The following is a 27,924-nucleotide window of genomic DNA, read 5'->3' on the forward strand; positions in this document are numbered from 1 at the left end:
TTTTTTTATTATTCTACGCTAAACAGAAATTTATTATATTTTCTATACTTACAATTTGATTTCATAAATACGAAAAGATTAGACTTGTTGATTGATTTTCTAAAAACAAATTAACTACAGACTTTAACAATTTATTATACCATTTTGAAACATTCAACAGTGAATCACCACTACGTAGTATATGTCACTTTACTTAAGTGCGTTGTAGTGAAAGTCAATACGGTACTAGTTGAAGGGTGACACATGCTATGTTACTATGGTTTTAGAATATTCAAAATAAATATTGAAGGATTTATCTTTTTTTTTTTATGGTGAATGGCAATATTTTACTTATTTTACTCCTTAGGTAATTAAGCTAAATGAAAGGGTACAATTTTTTTTTTATTTTTTTAACTTTTTTATTGATCTAAATTACAATTACAGCAACAAAAGTTATCATCTTATTTGTTACTGTATATTAACAATTTGTTTACTTGCATGATATAATTTAGGCAAATATATTTTATATTTTTACTAACAATATGTTTGATTGATTATAATTTTAAATTTGGTTGTACTAATTAGTTAGTCCAGAAAATCATTAAATCTAGGTTAGGATAGATTACATCCGAGTGCAGCATCCAGATTATGGAGTATTCTGAGTTTGATCAGATCTTAAATATATATTAGATATTTTGGAAATTATGTGCTTAACGAATAAATATATTTCAAAGGTTTGGCAGAAGGGAAAGTTATTTTTGGCATTAGAAAAACATGAATGATCATGATGTAAGCCTATTTAATGCAGTTTTTTCCTTCGTTTGAGATTGGAATGTTTCTATTGATATCCTTCTCTTTTAATTTATTCTAATACTTTGTTTATTCAGTATAATTAAGGAATACCAATAACAAATAATCCAAGAAGCATAAGACAAATTAATAATTACTGTATATTTTTGTCACAATAGGAAATAGTTTAATATTACATTTAATAATATCAAAAAACAATCGTACAATAATCTCAATTAGTACGTGAGCAATAAATATGTTTAATTAAATGAATCAAATTTATATATGAATGAATTTTGTAAAATGTATAAATCAACGCGTGAATAAAATGTCTTCTGTGATTGTGATATGACTCAAACATTACTGAAAAAATACGTTTTAAGTCAAGTTTTATCTTGATCCGAATTGTGTATCTACCAATAATGTATGAATTTATCAACGTATATGACAATTCCAAATACTCACTTATCTTTAATAAGTAAAAAAAAAAATAAGAAAGTTTTAAGTAATAATTTAAGAAACTTAACAACCCTACTAGATTAATATTAATTTATATAAATAATAATTATAGAATTTTTTTCTTTAAGGCATATTATAGAAATAAAACATAAAACTTTTAAAACTACGATATCACAAATAAAATTATGTAAGTGAGGAGTATATAATTCGCGTTGACATCCTTTCTGAATTAATAATTTTTAAATTCTTATTTACTATCATATTTTAATATATTTAATATTAATAAATAGGCTATATATGCATATTTTATTATAAATTATTTTGTAATAATTTGTTTTCGGTCGTGTATAACCTTGGTTTAAATACATTATAGAGTTGTTATCATTGGTTTTATGTTACGTTTTGAATGTTTTTATTGATTCATAATATTTTTAAAATAGAATAACAAAAAAAGTATCATTCATTATTTAAATCCTAGTAAGTAAGGACTATACGGAGTGGTTGTATACATGGTTATATATAGTAAATAATTATTTTATACGTGTTTTTAATATACCACCATTGTTCTTTATTTTTATTTTTTTATTGTTATGATCTTGCCATACTGTTTATTCTCATATATTTAGATTATATGGGTATGTTAAAATTATCATCAACACACAATATTCGTGGTTTATCAGTTTTTGATATAGGGTTCGATGTACATCAAATTTTAATAGATATTAAATTGAAGTATCTCTGCAAAATGGAAAATACATTTTATAAAAGTTTAAATTTAATTCAACGCTTAAAATGAGTGATTAAAACTTTACACTGGCTTAACACTGATTTAACATGACTTAGAATATGCTAAATAAGACCAACACTGTAATACACTGAAACTTGTCTCTCACCCCTTTATTAAAGTTATTCAAAACTTAACGTAAAACAAAAAAAAAAAAAAAAACATGATTTCAAATAATATACATTTCGTCTCAGAAATAATGTTTTTTTAATTTATATTGCAACTATAACTTATGAAAACCAAGTATATTTGTTAAATTTTTTCATGGAAAGAATAATAATTAAATGTTGTACTTATGAATGTTTGGTTTTCAAAGTACATAAAACAAGAAATAAAAACAAATCAAAACCAATATTTTTAAATAGTCATACAATCTTGTTCGTTAGGTCGAAAAAAATTAAGCTTTTTTATTTTTATTACTGATATATGCAGACATTCATTATTTTCTATAAATATGTGTAACATTCTTAACGGTTTTTTATTTTTTATTTTAAGCCATAATAAAAATAAAAGGTAGGAACCGGAAAAATGTTTCTAATTTTATTTAACTGTATAGCCCATTTAAAATTTTTGGTGTGGAAAAAAAAGACGCTTGCAGACATTAGTTAGATTCTACATACTTAATTCAACGTCCACCGCATTCAATATATTCTGTCAGAAACACAGTTAAGAGGTGACACAAAATGGACACGTTTAAACCCACCGGAAAGACTGTTGGGACCGTATGTAACATCACAATTAGCTGCAGTAGGTAGTAGAACTACAACATAACATTTTGTATGTATTTATTCATATGCGTATTATTCAAGTGGATTTAGATTTTAGTTTTTTGTATAAACTACTACTTATTTTCCCAAATTTAGACAACGCAGATTTTTATTTTTTTCATGTAAACTGAGCATGTTGAGATTAGAAAATATACGTATTTTGCTTAATTACAAATATTGCAAAGATTTATTTTAATTTTAATTCATCATACCTATTGAATTATAAAAAAGCTACTCTAATAATCGACCACGTGATTATTATGCAGGCGAGTGACGAATCGTGTATAATGTTAAATTAATAAAATAATTGAAACAATTATTATTAAATTATTTGGATAGAATATAAACTACAGTGTATTCATAATCATTTATTTATATGACTATATATTTACTTGAATGTCGATTAGGCTAAACAATATTTATAAATAGTCTACTCCTAAAAGGTTTTCATATAAAACGGTTGTCTATGAATATAATTTTCATAAAATTGAGTATTATATTATGTTATTTGATTTAAAGAAAATGTAACTGATTTAATAAATGTTGTTTATATTTGTATAAGTGGAATGGAAAATAATATTAAGAACAAAAATGCTCAATATATCATGTGTTTTTATACAAATTTAAAATTTAAATTTAATGTGGGATTTAATTAGGTACATATTACTCTTATTTGTGTAGATACTACATTACATACTTCCATTTTATTTGGAATTTAACATTGATTACTTTACCTATTTGGATACACCTAACATTTTTCGTGAAGAAAATGAATTTATAATTTTCATAATATAACTAATTCGAGCGTATCTATAAGTTATGTTACTGAAAAGTTGTTAAATATAATATCAAATTAAAAAAACAACTCATAAGTAATATTTATCCACAGTTACATCGAAAATACTTTTACTATTTAAATTAATGAATAAATATATTTAAAATTAATATCTTTCAACCGCATGACTGATAGATTTTATAATTAACACAAATGTAAAGTGTTACGTATATGTATATATATGGTAAGGGATTGTCCTGCCATACGCGACATTTGAGTCTCGCACGACATTCAGTTTACTTATGTGGGTTTTATAATAACCCTTAACTAGTGACGTGCGGTATCTCATACCGCTTGGATTTTTATTTTATCAATTTTGTTCTTATCAGTTGGAACAAAACATCGGTTGTAGTATATTCCTTTAAGTTTAAACTATATAAATCGATAACTACTGATAACATGTGTTAAAATCAGCTGAGTTAACTGTCAGTATATTTTAAAGTTGATAAGCGGTATGTGATACCGCACGTCACTATTTACGTAATTTTTTTTTGGTACCTACACATTTTGTAAAACATTTTAAAAATGGATTGCACACCAGGTCCTTCCAAAAAGTTATGTGTGACTGATAATTTATCTCAAGAAAATATTTTAAGTCTATAAGATCAGACTTTTAGTGATATTGAAAGTGATGATGATAAACCTTTTTATTTATTTTACAAACAAAAAAAGGAAAATTTAGTTATTGTTCTTTTTTATTAAATATTAATTTTTTTTATAAATAATTATATATTGGAAAAGCTACTTTTTCATTGGTGAGTTCTGTAAAATGTTTTCATTAATTCATGTAATATCAATTTTTTTATAGCCAGTTTAATATTAAAGAAAAAGTATGGAATTATATTAAAAATATTCTTATAAAATTAAACCTAAAAACGTATATTCTTTACCTATCCTGTTTTTTTTTTTTTAGTGAGATAAGCTGGTATATAAGTTATAGAATCTTAAGTGTAAAAATTTGTTTTATTTTTGACATAAACTTAAACTACAATCAGAGTTAAATGTGGTGCGGTATGACATACCGCACATCACTATTAATGTTACAAAAAAATACGTCACTAGTTAAGGGATAAACACGTCTTGAATAATAGTAAACTCTTGTGTTTGAGTGTTTTATTCATATTGATACTATTATTCAACAAACTGATGACGAAGATAATTTCTAAATCAATCTTGTATTAAATTAAAATACATTTAAAATGTCTGATGACAAAACAAGTATCAATTAATTCCACAGTATAATAAGTTCACCGAGAACATTTCAATCTGGGAACGACATAACAATATTCAAATCTAGACTTGCAAATTATTTTGTTGCAAACGGAACAACTAACGAGTCCAGAAGAAAGCTGTACTACTATTTTCAATAAGTGATGAAAATTATAAACTTTTATTCAGCTTATAAGCATATATGTATTACGGTTAGTGTTAAGAGTATGGCTAAACTTAAGTTTAGCCATTGCGTTTGGCTAATATCTAAATTTCGGACTTTATTCACCAATATTTAACATTATCCAGATGCATATGGTTAATGTCTAAATAACATTATCCATACAAATAATTCAACGGTTAAAATCATACAAAAATTATTTTATTTCTTCTCATTCAATAATATTACTAATACCATATATTATGGAATAATTTCAATAATAATACAGTAGAATTTTTATTAAGAATTATTTAGTCAATGATAATATGTTCCTATTTTTATTATAATATAATAAAAATAGGAGCATATTATAAATTTACAGCCACTTTTCATGACAATGTTAATATAATTCATGGATGGCATGACTATTTTTACTCGAAAGTCTGAAGACGGTTGAATACTTTTCCCGAGAACGGTGGGACCCCTATCAATAATTAATACCGATATATATGGTCTAATCTAAAAATTCTTCGAAATTTTTATTTTTATATTTTTTTAAATTCCATCAACTTATCAAATGCGATATTTTACAAAAATATTTTTCTGGTCTTGAAAATCAAAATTAACATGATTGGGATAAAAGAAAAAATAATTTCAAGTTAATTTGTAAGGAAATAAGTTGAGTTAATAAGATAATTTATTAGTAATGAAATAATTTGAGTTAATAAGTTAATTTAACTTAACTTTTACTTAACTTTTAACTTATTAACTCCCAGACGTGATAAAAAGATATACCTACAAAGTACTACAAGCTGGCATTTTAACTACTTACAAACTTGAATTGGTAATTACGGTAGATTATTACGGACTATGACTATCGAGCACACAATATTGTATGCAACCGCATGCATATTAATTTGCAATCAATATCATATTTTAAAATAATATAAAAATGCACATAACTGTGTACAATATTTATATTATTAAAAATATTTTACTTACTACGTGTATACAACTAACCAAAATATCAATATTCATTAAAAATTACAATTTCAAAATATTGTATTATTATTGTAAATAGTTTTAAATTTTTAATTTACCTATGGCTAATGTTATTTAGTCATTAACTGATAAAGATTGGATAATATAGGTTTTATTGGCTAATATTAAGATTATCCATTTGTTTTTGTTAGTTAAAGTCCTAAATTTTGATATAAGTCAAAAGCATTGTCTAAACTTAAGATTAGCCGGCTAATCTTAATATTAGCCAACCTTCGGACACTAGCCGTAACATATGCATATATGCGTTCCAGTAAAATCAGACACTCGGTCCTATGATACACTATTAGGTTTGTTAAATAACTACTAAAAACCAGTGAAATCGCGTCAAGACACTCGTTATACAATGCTATAAAGAGACCAGACGAAACTGAAGTGAATGGGGAGCGAAAGTCAAAAACCTGGCATCAAAATGCAGTTTTTCAACGGAATTGCAAATTGTAATCGGTGACATTTTCGCTGTGGGTTACACTACGAATCAACATAAAGTAGTCAATTATTTTACTATCGTATTTAAAAAAAAATGTATTTATTTATAAAAACAGTTGCTTGGGTATTGAATCAAAATAGTCTTTGTAGGCAGACACTGGTATTGGTGTGATCCATAAACAATTTTTTTTCCGAATAGGTGACTCCACCATTATCATCTCATTCGATACTTGTTTTTCAGACAATTTAGGTTTGACAACAAGTACTTGGTTGACAGATTTTTCTTGATATTTTGGTTTTTCTGGATTTTCAATCATTGGAGGCTGTATTTCCACAGGTTTATCTACAGTTTTTGGTGTTTCGATCACTGGAGGCGTTTTTTCCACAGGTTTATCTACAGTTTTTGGTGTTTTAATCACTGGAGGCGTTTTTTTCATGGGTTCATCTATAGTTTTTGGTGTTTTGATCACTGGGGACGGTTTTTCTACAGGTTTATCTACAGTTTTTGGTGTTTTGATCACTGGAGGCGTTTTTTCCATAGGTTTATCTACAGTTTTTGGTGTTTTGATCTCTGGAGGCGTTTTTTCCACAGGTTTATCTAAACTTTTTGGTGTTTTAATAACTGGAGTATGTTTGTCCGTTGGTTTATCTATAACTTTTGGTTTTTCGATCATCGGAGTAGGTACTGAACTGTCATCAACCGATGGACAGTTTTTCATTCGCATATCTCGATACATTGGAATAATTTTACAATTATTTTGAATTGAGGAACTCATATTTGATGAAAACTTGCCGTTATTACAAAGACCAACAATGTACCAAGATTTTCAGTTGTTCAGAGTCCTTTTTCGATTATCTCTCGTTGGGGTAATTTGCAACTATATAAATTAAAAAAATAAATTGTTTTCCAACAGATGAATTATAAAAATATAAAACGAATTTTATTGACACTAACAGCACCTAAAAATAACAGTTAAATAATGTATTTAATAATTATATTCTCAATTTAAATAATATACAAACCAGCAATATATTTTTGATGTGTTTATAAAATAAATTATACTAAAAAATAACTATTTAATAACTATTTAATTGCTCATATTTTATAAGAAAATAAATAATAATATTTAATTTATTGATCAAAACTTATGTACACATATAATGTATAATTTATGCGATATAAATATACACACATAAACGAATTTTAACATAGTTTGTTATTTCGGTCATATGTGTCATATGATGTCCAAGTCTCAAAATTTCGTGTATTCTATTAATAAACAATTGAATGTTTAAATTGAAAACGGTTCTTAAAATGTTAAAAATTAATTATAATATATTAAAGTGTCTAGATCTTAAATAATGAACAAACCGTTTTTTTTCCTGGTTATTGGCCATATATTCAATGATTATTTTACAATACTGATTTGTTGTACCGGAGAAAGCTACATATGATTGTTCAATTTAATCTATATATAATAAGTTAATAATATAAGTTATATATATGTATTCTGACCATATTTTTCAAAATCATTCTATGGTTGAATGTATTTTTTTTTTTTTATTAATAATCTGTATTTATAATTATAAAATTAAAATTCAATAATACATTTGAATTATAATAGTGCAGTACTAAGTTAAAATTTAATAAAATGTAAACATAAAATTTATTTTTCATTAGTTTTTTTTTTTTTTTTCATTAAATTTAATAGATTCTTCAATATAGTGTTTAAAAAGGTGTTAAGTTTTTTCCTTATTGAGATTTTTTTAATTTATAATTTTTAATACTCTTATTAACTTTATATATGAATTGCATAATACGAGTACGTTATAATAATAACTAAAATAATTTTTTCAACCATGTAAAATGTAAAAAAATAAACTTTATTTACTACAATATTCAAAGTTTTTTAAATTTTAAAATACAACTGTACTTTTGTAATTTTTGTTCATAAAAATATTTTATATTGAAATAAAAATATACTTTTTTGTGTTTTAATTGTATACAATAGATGTTTTTCAGGCCTGTGAATGTCATATCTTTTTTTACTTAATGTCTAATCATAAGATACATAAATTAATTATCTATTTTACCACCTATTATTTTATTTTTAAAATCACTTTGTTCCATGTAATTTTATTTCTATTAATCGAATGTGATAATAGATTAAATTTCATAAATAATCCTAATAGAAAAAAATAAAGTTCGTTTTTTCTTATTTCTTATATATAAAAATATATTATACTGTAGGGAATGTAGAAAATCCAGACAAGTGGAGGTTTAGGACTTCGGTGGCCGACCTCAAATATTTGGAAGAAAGACGAAGGAGAAGAAGAAGAAGAATAATGTAGAAATTATTACAGTATGGTGTGATATTTTATATAATTGGATTTTAATATCGAATGTTAGTAATTACTAATTAAATTGTATTTACAGTGCAATCAGAAAAAGTTTTAATAACGTTTTATTTTATCAATTATTAAAACATTTAATAATTTTACTAAAACAGAATAAGAAATTATGTGCATATTTTAGATAAAATATCAAAGGCAAAGCTAGGCCTGTTCATTAAACTAGAGTAGAGTTTAAATATCAAAGTAACAAACTTTATGAAAACTTGAGTTTAGTTTTTCACATAATAAACGATGAATCACAAATATGGTATATAGTGTTAAATTTATCCATTAAATACGAATAGTGAATTAAATTGTGGGTATATTTTATTCATTATATTCAGTATTAAAACAAATATTCGTTTTGAACAAACAAAAAACCGGCTTTTCTGTGATCTTGTTCCGTAACATGTCTTCCGAAATATTTTTTATTGGCTTATAGTTTAATTATATTCATAAAATAACATGCACTGGTGATTGGATCCCAGTTTCATATTTACTATAGTTAGACATGTCTTGAGTTAATTCACTTACTAAACGTCGAAAATCAATTATTTTAATCATCCAAATAATATTATTTATTATTCACCTCGACCAATAGTAATCACGCATGCCGAATCATACAAATTACTGGAACGTTGAATGAACATCCTCAATTCTGTCCGCATTTTAATAGATTATAAACAATGCATATTTTATCGTTATTTATAGATATTAACCATCGACAAATAAACCATACATTAGTTGTTCCTGGTCGTATTTTTGTATTTGTATATTTGTGGTGCTTTCCTAAAATATTTTGTACAAGTGAATATTTAACTTACCATTTGATAGTACACATTATAAAAAACTTGTATGGTTAATCCAAATGTTATCGTCTGTATTTAAGCTTTTGCCAATTCAATAAATATCTACAAATATTATTCAGTTAATTTCGTCATTCCAACAAGCAGACGTTAATTTGTAACTTTCCTCATAATACAAATAATAATTAAAGAAAAATTCTGTTCCGAAGATAAATATTTTCAAACTATTTGCTATCTATTAGTAAATTAATATAATAAAAATCTATTTTTACCACTAATCATATTTTTGAATTAAATTTATAATATACTTATGATATTCATGTAATAAATTTTACAAATATTTTTGTATAAAAATGTTAATTCTTCAGTATACTATTATAATAAAACATAACATTGTAAAATTAATTAAAGTAACTGTTCATGTACCTAATTTATTGTTCTAGAATTAATACAGTAGGTAATTAGATCATAAAACAAAAAATGTCACGTTCATCGTGGTATAACATGATATGTACATTATGAATGATATACATATATTGGGTGGTAGGTACTATAACGATGATTAGGTAAACGTTTTTGTAATTTTTATGATGTATTAAATTTAAATAGATATTTTTAATCTGTGTTGGTATATTTCACAGTTAAAATATGATAAAAAAAGTTAAACAAATTAATTTAGAGAGAAAAAAATGTGGAATTATTTATATTTTATATTTTAATGACAAATCTTATAAAATTTACATTTGATAATTATTTAGCTAATTATTGTATGAAAGAAGAATGGCAGATAAGTATAAGCATTGATCGTTCCCAACAATAAAAATGTATAAAGACAAAAAGAAATAATTAACAACAATTTTTCAATGAAACAAAAAAATCAAACGTTTTTTTGAAGATTATAATCTGAAGATTTATTCTTTTTACTTTCGTTTGAACCACCCTTCATAACTCAGGTAACAAGCTATTTTATCTCATTGAAATAGCAACCATTTTTTGTTGTGCTTTGATGGCTGTTATAATAATTATAATAATAAAAATAATTGTTACTATAGTTATACTAATAACATTAATAATATAATAATGACGATGTTGATAAATATTAATAATGAAAGAAGTAAAAAAATAATATTAAATGTCACAAATTTCGATGTCCCGCACTCGTATTGTGTGCATCTAAATTAATCGTTAATTACTATTTTATTAAAAATCAAACTAAATACTTAACCGTTTTTGTTGTGAAAAGTGTCAAAAAAACAATAATTTTTAAGTGTTCTTTAACAAAAGTAAATCACTGTCCGTCTGGGGCCAAAAAAAACCCAAGACACGACTTTTTGTAAGCATTTTAATTACTCAAACCCGTATACGTAAATAAAACTGTCTTCCCAACCGCGTATCTTTCACTTACGTAAGAACACTTAATTAAAATGAATACTAAAATAACTAAAACCATCTCCCCAATTAAAATTATCGATCAAAACAAAGTGCAAAGAAAAAATACACACAATAGTCAGCCATCCTACTCCGATAATAATGATGTTTTCAATTATGACTGGATTGAGGTCGTTTCTCCTAAATCTTAAAAACGTTTAAACTCCGAAAAACAAAGTCCGTTATCAAAAACAGCCAAAACTACGACGAGCACGCAATTTTCCTCCTGTAATAAATTTAGTGTCCTATCACAAAACGAAGACACGGATATGGAAAATAACGAAATAAATGAAATCGTATCCAAATTACTTCAACCAATATTTATTAAAACAAAAATCCAAAGTTATCAAGTTTTTGGCGAAAAAATAAAAAATATAATCGAACCGACCGACGATTTTACTTGCAAAAGCTTTACCGAGTCCCTTAAACTTAACACTACCTCGTCATATGCATATACAAATATAATTAGATATCTAAAAGAATCACAAGTAAAATTTTTCACTCATAAATTAAAAGAAAACAAACCGTACCGGATTGTTATCAGAATTTTATATACTATTACTGATCCCGATTACATAAAAGAAGAACTTGAAAAAGAAGGATTTCAAACGAGAAATGTCACAAACGTTCTTCATAAAGTCTCAAAAATACATCTACCCCTATTTTTTGTATATCTAGAACCAGCACTAAACAATAAACACATATTCAAGCTCAAAACTCTATGTCAAACCAAAGTCAAAATCGAAGTACCTCGAATCAACAAACTAGCACTACAATGCTAAATTGCCAAAACTACGGTCACACCAGAACTTACAGCAACAACCATCCAAGATGTGTCCGTTGCGGTGAAAACCACAGAACTGACACATGTACCAAAAGTCGAGAGCTCCCTGCCAAGTATGCGTTATGTAATGGAAATCACCCATCAAATTATCGCGGATGTCTTATTTTCAAAAACCTGCAACAACTTCGAAAAAAACAACTACCACGCAAAATCAACACAAACATAACCGAAGAAAACATAAATCGTATAAACCCCATCTTGTACAACCCAATTCTCAACAGTACCTCACACCCAAATAATTCAAATAACAGCCAAACTCAGGCCACCCCACAAAATAAAAACCCGATTCACATAAATAACGAATACCAAAACCAACAAAATGAAAACATGACTACCCAACTGACCTCATTTTTAAACGAATCAAATCCATAATTAACCCACTTATCTCACTTTTAACAACAGTCATCGACAAATCAATTGTAAAAATTGTCAAATGTTAATAATAAAACTCCTCCTTTATCAATACTACTCTGGAACGTAAATGGAATAACCAACAATAAAAATGAACTTCAACACTTTTTCTACGACAAAAAAAAATAAATATCGCTCAAATTACAGAAACTCACTTAACACCAAAGAAACATTTCAACATTCCAGATAGTGCTCTGCACGGTTCGGTCTGATCCGGTCTTATCGTACAAAAATAGGTGAAGGATCAGTTCGGTCGGAATCAATATTTTTTTGAATAATTTTGGTCCGGTCCTGGTTTAACCCTTTTATAATAATTTCGGTTCCGTCCGGTTTCTAAATTATAATCAGATCGGTCCGATCCGGTCTGGTCCGGCTAATATTACGGCTTGTTTAAAATCTAATATCTATTAATTCTAATAACCTATTGAACAATGATTTAAAATTATTAAGACATTATTTATAGAATTAATAACACGAATATTATTGTTATGGCCCATGGGAATCAATATTTTACCCCAGCACCGTTGTTTTATATAAATTGTAATACAAGTATATTCTATATATCTCAAAACTGTTTATAGTACCTATTGGCTATTAATAATTTATTATCAAACATATTTTCAAAAAAAAATTATTATTGTCATTATGGTGCGGGTAACGTGGAAGATTGTGGAAGTGCCACACCGCGCCTCGCCGTCCAAATATATAAATCTATACAACTGCCAATGAAACACTCGCACATTATGATCTTGATTTATATTAATTATAGTTTACCTATACATTATTTTGAGGAAACGGGGATTGGAAATGAAATGTGCACTTCTAATTTCTTTCCATTCTTGTCGATGATGCCAGTAAATACTTGGAAAATAGTCGATTAGCCAGACCCGATAGTAAGTAGTTCTATATTTCCACGTAAACTTCTTTGTAAAAATAATTAATACTTAATAATGAGATAAACATGAGTACAGTATAGTGTAGTACAGCGGTTCTTAATCTTTTGTAGTTCACAGACTACTGATGAAAGATTTTTAGAAATTGCGGACCCCTTACTAATTTTTTGTTTAATACTTTTTTTTACACAAAACATCTTATGTTATTAAAACCAAAATTATAATAATTGTTTTATTTAATAAATTAGATTAATAGACATAACAAAACATACATATTTATAATTATCCTTATTTCACTTAATTTTTCAGTTAACTTAAATTTAATTATTTTAGTTTAATTTATTTTTTTTAATATTCTTAAAATTTAATTTTTATTAGCTTAATACGATGGTTGATACACAAGTTTTATAACATCGTATAATAATAAAATCTATTATATAATAAAAAATATATTTATAAAAATTAATAATAATATTAACCAACAATATTGTAATATCATGTCATGTATTGATGTACATATGTTATATTTTAGGGCTGCCGCGGACCCCCGATATGAGTATCGCGGCCCCTAGAGAGTCGTGGACCACAGATTAAGAACCGCTGGTGTAGTATATATATATGTACCTAATATACCTATGATAAAATATAAATTTACTGTAGTCTATTTTCATGGTGCAATATTTTTTTAGTTTGGATCGTTTGTCCGCTTAATCATATTATGTTATACTTAGCGTCTTGTATGGTAGAAAAAAAATAGGTTCGCGGTCCGGTCCGGTCCGGTCCGGTCCGGTCCATAAGCTTTTATAGTCCGAAATTAATTAGTTTGGACCAGCGGTCCGGTCTCGGTCCACTCAAATAAATTATTTTAAATTTTGAATCCGGTCCGGTCTAAAATTAAATGTAACAATCGGTTCGGTCCGACTTCGGTCCTTTTTTAACACTCTCAATCAGGTCCGGTCCCTAAAATTACGGACCATGCTGAGCACTAATACCAGGTTATACAACACATCGAACAGAGCACCCCGTTAGTACTGTACATGCCGGTACCGGGATCTTAATATCCACCATGTGATTACACTAAAAAAAAAACAGTCCCTATAATATAAACCATTAAACTAATTAGTAGGTACTGTTGATGGACGGTTTTCCCCCCTCAAGATATACATGTTATGTTTTATATTATATATTATCAAATTAACTTATTGTACTACTTGTTGTATAGATCGTGAATATGCATTTTAATAAAAGAAAAAAAAATGTCACAACTCTACAAGTTAATTATTGCAAAAGTAAACCGTTAGAATTTTGAACAACAAAAATCATACAATTAGCAATAATGCGTAAATTATTGTGATTTTCTGATAAAAAAAATTTAAAATTATTTTACTTTATTAATATACAAATGTATGATGGCAACCAAAAATGTGATTGTAGCTTATATAGAACTAAAGACAGTTAAAAGTGGTGAATATGTAACTGCATTATTATGATAGTATTCGTAAGCATATTATTGACAAATCATCACAAATTAACTGTCCTTATTCAATTTTTAGTATCATAACTATTACTGTAGCACGACTAACGTACTTGGACGTAATATATAGCAGTAATGTTATAATATAACTTTTCGTACAATTGTTTAATAATAAAACCACTGATATTACCTTTTATCCGTTTTATTAAACTAATTGCATGATCGCCTAGCATTTACATGGGTCTTGAAAACTGTGTTATTCTTATATTAACTGCTGTATTTCACTGTAACAGTTGTCCTCTCACAAAGTATTCAGATAATTAATTGCATCCATTAATGATTTGTATTAAAAATACTTGTTCACTGTGACAATTCTTTATTTATTTGTTTCACATTATTCTTAGTGATTTTTTTCACGCGTGTGGGTTTGGCGAATTAAAGTTAGCGATTTAATTTGAGTATACTACGTAAAATAAACCAGTGTGTATATTTTATATCTTACCATTAACGTGTTAATATGATGGAGGAGTTTAAAATGCTTTTTATTCAAAGTGTAACTAACTTAAATGTTTTGTATAAAATAGTAGTAATCATTACGCAATGTTCAAACTCGCACACAACTATTGTCGATGGTAATATTTCACTAGTTACCTTAGATATTAAATTTGATTCTAACAAAATATCGGTCAAGTATTGTATGAAAATTAATTAATTAAATTTATAAATTTGTAAGTAATCGTAGATTTAACATATTTATTGTCCCTTCAAGACATATTTTAAAAAACCACAAACATGTGTATTTAAACACACTAGCTTCTTCAGATATGAAAAATCATTTAAAACCGATATTATTATTTTACTTGTGGATCATACAATGCATAATTCTTGATTAGTTCTTAGTGAATAAATATAAAATCATGAGATATTTGTTCAATGATTTTTATGTATCCACAATTCACCAAGTTTTTATTTATATCTATTTAAAATTTTGAACCATATATTTAAATTCACAAACATTACAATAGTACAATTATTTCAATTATATTAAGCAATCAACTTAATATATTCGATAAATTTTTAAAAAACAAATACCAATTGAAAACTTACTCATATGTTTTATAAATATAATATTCATATGTAAACATAATATGTATTATTGAGCATACGAAAACATGTGTTTTTCATAATTTTACAAAACAGATCTCTTTAGACTTGAACAATATTTTTAATTTTTCCGAATTCAATTAATTAATATTTAGTTTTATTAAAAAAAAAAAAAAAATATTAATTATTCTAAATATAGCTTTGTAGTTTATCGTAGCAATGTTTATTGATATATATATGTAAGACTAAAACTTAGAGTTATCAAGTTTCAATTATTGTTGAACGATAAAGTACCTTATTGGTTTAATGATTCCCTAATATTAAGAACAGTTGTAAGTATTGGAATATCGATTATCAGTACTGACTTAATTCACTCTTCAATTTGTAAGATTTTTAAAAATACATAGCGATTTTATAGATAATTGAGGGATGACCGGGATTGTTAAAAATAAATAGTAAAATTATATTCAAATTTTGGACAAGGTCAAATATTTATTTTACTATTATACTTTTTATCCTGCTCTTCATGTTCTTTTAAAAGAAAAGGTTTAATTCATTTATCTTGTTTTTTTTTTATATATATATATATATATATATATATATATATAATAATAATATATATAATAATAATATATAATAATATATATATATATATATATATTATTTCATATAAAATTATTAGCTTTATATTTTTATTCACACGACGTTGCATTATTTTGACAAGGCAATTTTTATGGGAATCAAATGGAGGTGGTCAGTTCGACACAAGACAATTGGACGCATACGACATTTAGATGCGTGTATTTTCGACGTAACTACATTTCGAAGAATTTCGATTCGATCCGTTTTATTTAATCATCCAAAAACAACAAATAAACAAAGATATCAAAAATATTAGGTATTTATTGGTAAAATAATTAAATTTTGTAAATATTTAAACAATAGTCAAGCGTACTAATGTTCAAGTCTCAACAAATATCTTGTGCTGATATACTGTTGTATTATGTTGTATCTATTAAAATGCGTGATAAAAATTTAACTATACGGATAGCATTAAAAATAAATGTAATGAAATTGGTCACTTATAACTAAAAAATTCATATTATATATAACTCTTATCGAGTGATGATATAATTGTATCATAAAACGCGTCGAATTGACATTCACCAAAATGTCGATACGTCAAAATTGCACGCGTTTAAATGTTGTATGCGTCCATTTGACACGGGCCAAAATGACGTTCCTATATTTGATTTACACATGATTTGATTACAATGCATTTATTTATTTTAAATTATAACACAAAAAGTTATAATCATTTTAAAAATTTTAAGTACCAACCAAGAATTCTTATTTTTATTTTTAAATGGTTAATTTTTTTTATTTATCTGTTAAATTACCTCAGACGCTCAATTAGTTATTTGAAAAATACGATAGGAAAAAAATTACATTTTTGTAATATTTATATTAATGAATTAGTTACATTAATATTTATAATTCTCTTGATTTGAAAAATTCGATGGAAACAATTAATATGATAAACTACAATATAATTTAAATTTGTATTTATATTTCCTTCGATTTATCAAGTTCCATAGTTAATTTATTTCAATGGATTATTAGTAAACACAGACCGCAAGTTCTTAAGTATTCCTAATCTTTATTATTTGATAAATAAAAGCAGTTGATTGAATGTTACTAATAATTTAATAATTTCTTAAATCATTTACCCTTGTTCTATTTAATTTGAATATGTAGTTGCTAAATCTTAATTTATAAATTCAAAAGTCAGTATATTTTACAATTTTATTTACATTATATCCAAATTAACAAACAACAAATTCAATTCAATACTATAATAATTAAATCTAACTATAGATACTCTATCAAAACGAGTGTATACATATAAAAAAGGACGAAGTATTTTAACTTAAAACACTACCATTTATATACTATATTTACGTTTAGTAACTTCAATGATTTCTGGACAATATATTTTATTTGTATGTAAAAACATATGAAAAAACTAAAAATAATAAATACATATGTACATAATATAAATACATTGATTATATAAAAGGCTGAGTTGTTTATTTATTTTAGTTTTTGTCCTTTTATTTTTTAATATAAATTAATAGTAAAAGTGCAACGAATATACAAATGCATTTTTACGTTATTAAATTGTGGTAGCATTTTCATATTCTATTTGAACTGTTCGTATTTGTCAACGATCCCGTAAACTTTTTTCTGTATTATCATCAATCAGGATTCTATATAATTTTTCTTCGACACAACAAGTATAACATTTCTCTAATTTTTTCATTAAATACATAATTTTTACATTATACAGTGTTTATGACTAGAAAGTTATCAATATTAAAATTAAAAAAAAAAAAAAAAATTACATAATCATTTATATTATAATAAAATATCACAGAATATAATGGGAATTTACTAAACATTCAAACTGGGTAAACTTTTTAGGTTTTTAAGTTCGACAAATTAAAAAAATATATAAATTTATAAGTAACAATAACGTTACAAATAAAGCGTTGGAATATAAGTTTCCACAACAGTAATACGGTGACGTGTGTAAAAATATTGATTTGGTTACACGGAAAACTGTAATGATTTATTTTGTCTAATATTTCAAAACATGTAGGCACCTATATATCTATTTATGTACAACTGCCAAAAGTTTATTTTAAATTTAATGCTTTGTAAGCACATATCATGCGAATAGTTTCTGGACTGATATTGAAATGCATGGGAGTGTTGTGTATGCTAAAAGTAGTTTAAAGAGTTATTACGATCATTATAATTTTCTAATGCCTGTTCATGGGTTCTCTTGTTCGTACAGATGTTAAAACATCATTGAAATATACCGTTTTTTTTTTGTAATCGAATATCGAAATCGTATTTATGTGTACGATACCATGTACTATTTTTGGTTCGGTCTTGCCGCATATTTGTTCAAAACAAGTTCTGTTATAAAGTGATAGATGTTTTCATTTATTTTTCGAATATTTATAAAGAAATATCATATTTTACAGAAATAACTTCGTTCGTTTAAAAAAAAAATAATAGTAATAATAACAATAATAATAATAATAATGATAATAATAATAATAGTAATAATAGTGAAAATTGTTAATAGCAGCCGCTATCTGTGTTGTGAACGAATTTGGTTTTAGGCTGCTACGATTACCACCAACGTCTCGACTAGATGGCGTTGAGCCAATGCGAGCGAATCTAATAAGCAATCTACGTGAGCAAAACGTTCATTAAGACGACGGATTGACCGAGTCGTTCCCGGACGAGTTCGGCAACGAAGAGGTCCTTTGCATCACAATGTCCTGTGACCTGGACTCGTCGCCCAAAGACACCAGTAAACTCGGCTGCATTCCGGAAAAAAAAAACACAATTGTCGGTTAGTTAATTTATTAAAATATAACACTGCATTATAAATGTGTAGTAACAATATTTATTCCTTCTTATAATATAAAATTTTGAATATCATCAACAGAACATCTTTTATATGACTCAGATAACCTGGCTATGGGAATGGGGAAATCACAAATGCGAGAAACTAAAAACGGTTGTTTACAAAACTGAAAACCGAAGGAAATACTTTTGTAGAACATGTACTATAGAATAATGTTATAACACGTACAACTAAGTTATGGAGTTAAGTCGATTAAATTAAAAGTGCTAACGAAGTTTTTAACAATAGTGACCACGCAAAAATCAACTTGGAAATAAGACAAGCAGTGGTTGGGAGGCTATTGTTCTTTGAATCGTACAATCATAAAACCTAATTACTAACGCAACAGCAATTTTCAAAATAAAATGAAAAAAAAAAATTACCTCACCATCGCTATTATTACTTTTTTGAAACTGCGCTATTTTCAAAACGATATTTCTTTTTCTCTACATCCCCTCATCCAACTTTCACTAGAGTCTGCACTCGAAACAAATATTTGCGAGTATATTAGATTTTCAGTAGCGTCCAATAGATACACAAAGAACACCAACGCACGTACACATCAAGTTAAGTCTTAAGACCTGAGTTATACTATACAGCAGGAGTGACCAACCGGTCGATCGCAATATCTTTTCGAATTTTTTTTAGTTTTTTTAATTTTTTTCCGAAAATAAACCTAACGAACACTATTAACATATTTATCTATTGGTGTATAGATAAATATAGGTTTTTTAAAAATTTGCGAGTGCTATTCAGTGATTTCCTATTCAAAGTCTATTAAAGAAAAAAATTACTGCTTTAAGTGTTTCATATTTACCGATTGAATATTAATTAAAATTTTTAAAACATACATAGATCTGTTTTGAAATTTAGGTACTGATTTTTTTATTATTTACTAAGGGTTTTATGTTCTTTGGCTTACATATGAACAGTTAAATGTTTTCTAATAAACTTTTTCGAGTGATATAATCACCTATAATGATTAATATAAACAAATATAAGTGGAGTATTATGTATCAAATTAGTTAGCTATAGTCAAAGATTAGTCTTCTATAGTTGGAAATGCTTAAGACAAAAAACCTCCTATGTGTTAAAAAAAAAAGCAGTGGTACTTTTATGTCCCTGAATTTAAAAAAAATAATTTTTCATTTCTTTCGTTGTATCCAAAATATATTTATTCCTAAAAAAAATTAACTTACAATCCAAAACGTGTAAACTGTTGTCTGATATTCTCTTAGCGGAGGTTTTTCAAATAAAATAAGTTGGTTTGTACAAATTTTGTATGTTGTAAGTAAATCAGCTCGTATCAAATATAAAGGAAAATAATTTAGTTCTTGACAACCATTTATATACAAATATCACTATTATTCGTATAATATTTAATGTTTATTTCATTTTGATATATGAATGCATATAAAATAACTATATGTTTTGTATAATTTGACAGTTTATTATAATTTATGATTTTCTACGTTGTCAAATTCTTGTTTAAATTATTTTTTGTCGATGTATCAAATACCATAGTTAAATATTGATTTTAATAGAATAATTTATTAATGGATTTTATTTTTCTAAATTAATTATACTATTTCATTGAATTTAATTTGACCTAATTCATTATTTTATTTTATAACAATTTAAATATCTTATTATATGTATTTTCAATCTGCATTTTAGATTATGTATTTTGCAAGAAATCTGGTTGAATATTTCACTCTGATTTTATTTAAGTTAAACTTCTAGAGGAAATTAAATATACGAAGAAGAATTAACAATTTTAGAATCTATGAATAAATTTAATGAAAATGATCAAGAGCAGCGGTTCTCAAACTTTTACGATCACGGAACCCTTGAGAAATAGTTTGTATTTTATGGAACCCCAATGTTTTTCAACTCCAACTTGACCCAAACTTTTCAATTGTTTATTAAAAACAAATACTCAAAATAAATGTTTTCAATATGACTCATGATTATAACTACTACTTTCAATAATATTCACATTTGTCTTACGGAACTTAAGTTATCGCTGAACACACTTTGGGAATCGCTTATCTGGAGCACTGGGCTATGGATTAAATTGAAAAGGAAGTAAATTTAAATGTATACGATAATAATTTTACCCCACTGACCACCACAAATAATTTAAAAATTTTTAATAGTTTCGGATTTATCATGGTTGAAAATAATAACACAAATAATAATATGAATAATGCAGAAATTAAAAATTAAAATGTAGATGATCCAATAGAAAAAATTAAAAATTTTAGTCTAGGTGAATATAATATTTCTTTGACTAATAACGTTTAATGGAAATACGTTGAAATATCTGGTATCATCAACATTTAATTTTTTTACGCTTTTATAAAACATTTTTTTAACATTTGGGTAATCTAGAGTCTGAATCTACGATATTTTTGTATTTAAGCGTGTTTTAAGTTTGTGAAATATCCCAGGTTAAAACAAAATTCATAACTCTTAAAGTGCATTGAAATGGAGTTTATCATCGGTGTACAATGATTTCAGACGGCCCGAGAGCTTATTAAAATCATTTCGGGAACATGTTACTATAGATAGCCAGGATCAAAATAAACGCAGACTGAATAAAAGGACCGTCATTCGATTCTTATGTTTTGCGGTGTCAAATAAAATCCTACGGAGCACGTTGTTTTCAGTAAACATTTCACGTTTTTCTTACGATTGTTATTTTAGGTTTCTTTGATATACTTGTATCATATGCTATGGTACATCTCACCTGTAATGGAAGAAAAACCGATTCAATCGTTGCTGCTCTAGGTTGGAGCGGAGCTGGAGCCACGGTGCCGCCACGGCCGTTGAGTACACTTCCTGCAAATGAGTCTTGCGGTCCTGGAAGACAAATGGTTAAACAGAAACGTTAAATGAAATTGTAGCACGATACACCAAATGCTAATGCAAGACGGAAGATATCGTTGTCAAACATTAACCTTGAGAGGATTTTGGAGGAGAGTTGTACGGCAAGAATGACGGTGTGGGTATGCCCGGTATCTGCGGTGCTTGGAACGCTAAGCTTAGCACGTTCATACCATTCATGTTTCCTGTAAATGAATGAAAAAAAATAACCAATTAGAAAATTACACTTCGAGTTGCCTTTGTAGGCACATCATGATCTAAAGGTTTATTTGAGGATAAAACGTAATTTTAGTGGATGTGTTTATGCGAGCTGTCCCACAAATATATTAGAGATATTGGAGATATTGTCATACTATATACTAGTATGCCCGTTGTAATATCGCCTGAGATAACGAAGTTACAATGTTTTTATTTTTCATATGACTCATTAAGAAAAGAAAAACCCCTTTACATAATATTTTAATTAAATATTCACGTTCTAGAAAAGAATCTTTATCTTAAATTTTTATATTATTATCAAGGTTTTCAATATTTGTTTAGTAATTTTATATACTACTTAACATAATCATGACTCGATGTTACCTTAACTAATTAATTCTTGTGGTAAATTTAAAACACTCTTATAAATAAACAATAGTACAATATTAATTGTCTATAAACTGAAAAAAAAAAAAAAAATTAAAATCATGAAGTTAATAAAAATGAAAATTGAAACGTCAACATTTCAGAAAAATAAACTCTAAAAGTTGATCATACTCAAACCGTTCAAAAATAATAAAATTATCCTTCGGAGTTGTACGACAAAAATAATATAATTTGATTATCTTCATTATCCCAGAAGACATAGCAATGCTTATAATATAATTATGTAGATATTATCTTCGTGGGATGCCATGCATATATATTATACGGAAAATATATTAACGGGGTGTGTGAGTATAGACATTATGAAACTACATATTAAGTTGGTTACACACTACACATTTTAGACGTTAACGTACGGTTTCGCGATAATGTATACGCCTCTATGCGAACCATACAAATTTATTTTTTGGCGTTTAAAGCCTTCGTTTTGAAAATATATACGCTAACGTCTAAAACGCGTAGTGTGTAACCATCAGCTTTACTGTCTGAATTAATGCGGATTTGCTTGGGATTGAAAAGTGTAACCTTTTTTTTGATTTTTTTTTTTTTCTTGAAATACATAGCAGTAATTATTATTGATATAAAAATAAAAATTTGCTAACCATTATGTAATTTATTACTTATCTAATAATTGCATATATTGATAGAAAAATGTAAGTTAAAATCATTGAAAGCTTAACATTGATAAGATATTAACATATATGATATATATTATATCGTTGTTCAAGTAAAAACAATTTAAAAAAGTATTTTTAGAACATCAAAAAAATGTAATGTCTATTCGCTAGATCGCTTTGGGTGTCATAATTGCGAGATGAACTTTTATCGGAAAATGATTCACAGAGGGAAATTTCACCGGCCAATTGTCGAAGAATGATAATAAGAATGTTATTGGTTAAAAATATTTCCATCCCGCTGCTTAATCTGTTCAAATATCGGCGACAAGATTATTGGTTTGATGCAGCCAATATAAAAAATTTGTGTATTAAATTTTGATAGCCCGGATAGGGGATAAAATATATAATAGTGCTATAAAATATAACAATATGACACTATTGCGGTGATACAAATTTAAGAATATTTCACAAGTAAATTTTACTACGTTTAACACAGTTTTATAGTCTCCTTTAATAGTTTTTTTTTTTTTTTATTGCTTTCTTCTATCCAAAACAGTGTATTATCCAATTAGGAAGTCAATATGTTTTGCGTAGCATAATGATTTCAAAACGAGATCCAGCCGTAGTCGATGTACAGTTGTGAACAATCACAATAATTATATGTTTTCAGTGTTAATATAAGTCAAATGTGAATTAATATATAATGTGTGTATATTCTATTGTAACAACCTTTATATATGGATATCTTGTTCAAGATCGTATTTCTAAAGGTCTAATGTATATACAAATTATAGTAAAATTTGAATTGCTATAAACTGCTTACGTAGAAAAATATGATTGATTTTTAACAATTGTAAAATGAAATATCGAATCAAAAATCGTTCTAGCTGACTATTTGTTTTTTTTTTTTTTTTTATTAGGTAAAGTAATCTACAATCTATACAATTATTTGTGTACAATAAGTAGGTGGGATATAGGAATATAAAATGAATGTGAGTTGATTTGAATATGGGAGATTACCCAGTGGTAACACCCAGCACGTGAATTTGTTTATGTATGGTCATTTTTTTTTTTTTTTTTTTTCTGTGTTAGGATAGGAGATCCCTACACCATTTCCTTTTTAATCGTCGATGGGGGTTATCGGGAAGTGTTTTTGTAGATAGTTTTGTGATTAGGGGGTTTGTATGTGAATGAAGTTTAGTGTAGAATTTGGTGTAATAAATTTTAGAAATTTGATTTAAGGAGTGAATTTTGAGGTCTTTATGCATTTTTTGTTTTATAAATCGTCTTAATACTTTTACTTTTTATGCAATATTTAATATTTTGTCGAATATAAATATTAATAACAGTTATATAGTATAAATTTCACAATAGTGTATAACTATAAATTAGATTAAAAACTTTATCAAAATACGTGACTAATATAGCGAAGATTCTTTTTTAAAATTACTGTTCAAACTTTTTTTCCATAGTTTCCCATCCGTGGAAAATATCTTTCAATATAATGTTAACTATATCTACTCAAATAATTGTATTGATAGAGGAAATAATCGAAGTAATTCATCATAATGGAGTTACGTACATCATTTATGACATAACATATTATGTATATTAATTTATCTTCACCAGTTCATTGGCTGTTGTGTTTCGACCGTGGACGTTTAAAATGATTGCATCTTCTAGCGTAATATGATCGGATGTCGGTAAATTGTCAAAAGTAAGTTAAATATATTGTTTTTTAAACAATAATAAATTTAAAGGCGTTGGAGGTTTGACAAAAAAACAAAAAAAAATGAATATACGAGTAGTTGAAAATAATGATATAGGATTTGTAAATGTGTACACTGTACTCTGTAGAGTCATTTACTCGTATTATTCTTGATTTACAAAAACTATAATATATTGACATTATATTTATTTTGAAATTGCAAATCAATCGTATTATACTTACGTACTAATTGAGTAAAAGTCAAAATCACGAAAAATAAATAGGGACATTTATAAATAGTGAAAACAATAATCGCGAAAAGCGGGGATCTTGGATAAATAAAAATTAATCAGTCAAATCGTAATGTCAGAAAAAAAAATGTATTAAAATATAATTCATTGGTATACGAGTACATTGGACTAGACATAAAAACACTGTACAAACACTATTATAGATTAGTATCATAGTACTAGATGTTGAAAAACGAGTTGCGTGTAGATAGAATTAGCATTTTAACAATAGTTGTATAAATATCATTTCAAATTAAATACATTTGTTTTGTAAAAATGTAATTTCATTACAAATAAATGTATGTGCGTGTATAAACAATAAATAATTCGTTATTACTGTTTTTACCGTAAATGAATTCGCTATTTACTCTTTGAAATTTTGTTGTGGAGACCTAAGACGGTATTCGTTTTTCGTTACCTCGGAGGTGTTTTAACACGATTAATGTTCGGCTATACGTCATTTTGTCAAACGAAAATATTCGTTTATGCATCCGGGAGGTCGACCGACTGAAGACTTTTTGCCGCTATGGTTATGTAAAATGTTGAATAAAATGAACCCGAATACCACAATGAGTTATTAACTTTTTTGAGGTCAAAGCCTTCCTCGCGAAAAAAAAAATTGTAATAATATTTTACGTATAAACAAATTACGGAATATTGTATACCTATGATAAAATAAAGAATGATTTTTATTATTATTTAATTTAAAATTGTTTTCATTAAAAAATAAAAAATAAAATAAAATTTAATTTTGATTATATCATTGCACTTATTGCAGTTGTGTATATGTACGTATGTATGCGTGTGTGTGTGTATGTGTGTGTGTGTGTGTGTGTGTGTGTGTGTGTACACATTTGAAAAGTACACGGGAAACCTTTTTGACGAATTATTATATTATAATAGCAACGCGCATATAATACGTCTACGTCACCACGTCTATCCCATGTCACTGATGATACGGGAGCGGAGTTGAGGCAGTTTTTACGTTCCGTAGAGTTAAAAAAAAAAAAACCCCCTAACTTTCCTCTCTTCCCGGTGTACTGTGATCGTATATCAGCTGCCTGTGCTAGCAATAAATTCGTTGGTCGACGTGAGCAAATATAAATAATATTAACGTCACAATATCGGTGTCCATCTGAGTTGTATACGTTGTTTTTTTTCAGGGAATTTTCATCTTACGTAATCATAAAACCGATATGGTTCTCTCCCCATCCCCGCATTTAAGGACATACTGGTTTTCTGTCCGACACACAGTCGGCATTTTTCAACATTTCTAAATAATCGGACGACGAGAAAACGTCGACGGACGTGCAAAGAAAGAAGCACTGCCTGTTTTTTGAGGGTCAAGAACGCGTGGCCGCATCACAAATTTCAGTAAAATAATTGTTATAGCTTGAAGCATATTATACATAATATCGTAGCTATATAAAATAAATAACTGCAACTAGTATAATGTACCTCGTTGGTTTGGTTGCGGATTGTAAAATGTTAAATTTTTTCTTTTCGTAGTTTTCATATCGGCTTTTAGAAAAAGATTAATTTTACCGCAGTTTGCATCCAGACCTAGAACTGAGGACTTGAGTGTGGTTACTGTTTTCTAATAGTATACATTACGTTCGGGGTTTAATTAATTTTGAATATCTCTACACATTATATTAACCACCACTACAAACCAGTTACCAACTATTAGTATGAATATCATAAATTATAAATGTAGTGTTAAAACCCATATGCCTGTAAATATGCTTAGAATTGTCGTTGCAGGATGTTTGAAATATTCACATAGAAGGGTTAAAATATTATAGTTATAAGCAAATATCGTGATTGTTCGGGTTGGATGAAAACAAACGTTACATACATACCTAAGTTATAACTAAGCCCCAGGGGCCCCAGACCAAGATACCGGGGGGGGGGGATTTTTAACGGACACACATGATAAAGATATTTATATAGATATATAGATATTTAAATAAAAATATTAATTATGATATAGGTTATTTATTTAAATAAAAGGACTTAAAAAAAAATTATATAGTAATAATAATAATAATTTTTTTTAGTTATACCAATATGTATCATAATAATAGAGTTTATAATTACAATTTTTTTGATTATGGAGGTACCGAACGATTTTTACGTTGGTCGTTATCAGTTATCACGTTTCGGAAACACCGACAAACACAAGACTTGATTACGAATATTTAACATCATGATATTAGTATATAACTGTGATATCAGTATATCAATAAATAATAAATTAAGTGATAACAGTATCAGCTTAAGTTTGATAAAAAAAAATAGTTTAAGATTTCCCTATTTACCCTTGAAGTAATTACGTCAAAAACTAAAGTCTGATACGGTGAACGGGGGAGGATCGCCCCATTCGCCCCCTCTAGATCCGCCCCTGCTAAGCCCCGATTTCAATGCAAAATGCATCTTTTATCGGATAACCTTAAATAATACTTTC

At 26.9% G+C, this 27,924-nt stretch overlaps 2 protein-coding genes across 5 annotated transcripts in view; both read right to left on the reverse strand.

Annotated features, from left to right (window-relative positions):
* Positions 1-6,574: 6,574 nt before the first annotated feature.
* Positions 6,575-7,195, reverse strand: LOC112691961 (neurofilament heavy polypeptide-like). Its single transcript, XM_025566445.1, has one exon. The coding sequence runs from the start codon at positions 7,193-7,195 to the stop codon at positions 6,575-6,577; it is 621 nt and encodes a 206-aa protein (XP_025422230.1).
* An 11,040-nt stretch (positions 7,196-18,235) lies between these two features.
* The window catches only part of LOC112691953 (potassium voltage-gated channel protein Shaw-like), a 277,263-nt gene continuing 267,574 nt past the window's right edge, over positions 18,236-27,924 (reverse strand). For all 4 annotated transcript variants that reach the window (XM_025566434.1, XM_025566432.1, XM_025566435.1 and 1 more), the window contains 3 exons: positions 22,272-22,382; positions 22,061-22,173; positions 18,236-19,222 (listed from right to left, as the gene is read on the reverse strand). In XM_025566434.1, coding sequence (XP_025422219.1) covers positions 19,109-19,222; positions 22,061-22,173; positions 22,272-22,382 — 338 coding nt within the window. In that variant the 3' untranslated portion in view covers positions 18,236-19,108. The remainder of the gene's footprint in view (positions 19,223-22,060; positions 22,174-22,271; positions 22,383-27,924) is intronic.

The sequence above is a fragment of the Sipha flava genome, unplaced genomic scaffold, assembly GCF_003268045.1.
Source record: "Sipha flava isolate LNK unplaced genomic scaffold, YSA_version1 68_pilon_pilon, whole genome shotgun sequence".
Taxonomy (NCBI): domain Eukaryota; kingdom Metazoa; phylum Arthropoda; class Insecta; order Hemiptera; family Aphididae; genus Sipha; species Sipha flava.

Bases quoted from the DNA above. Each gene is read 5' to 3' on its own strand.
- LOC112691961 (XM_025566445.1), bottom strand. From the start codon at position 7,195: ATGCGAATGAAAAACTGTCCATCGGTTGATGACAGTTCAGTACCTACT.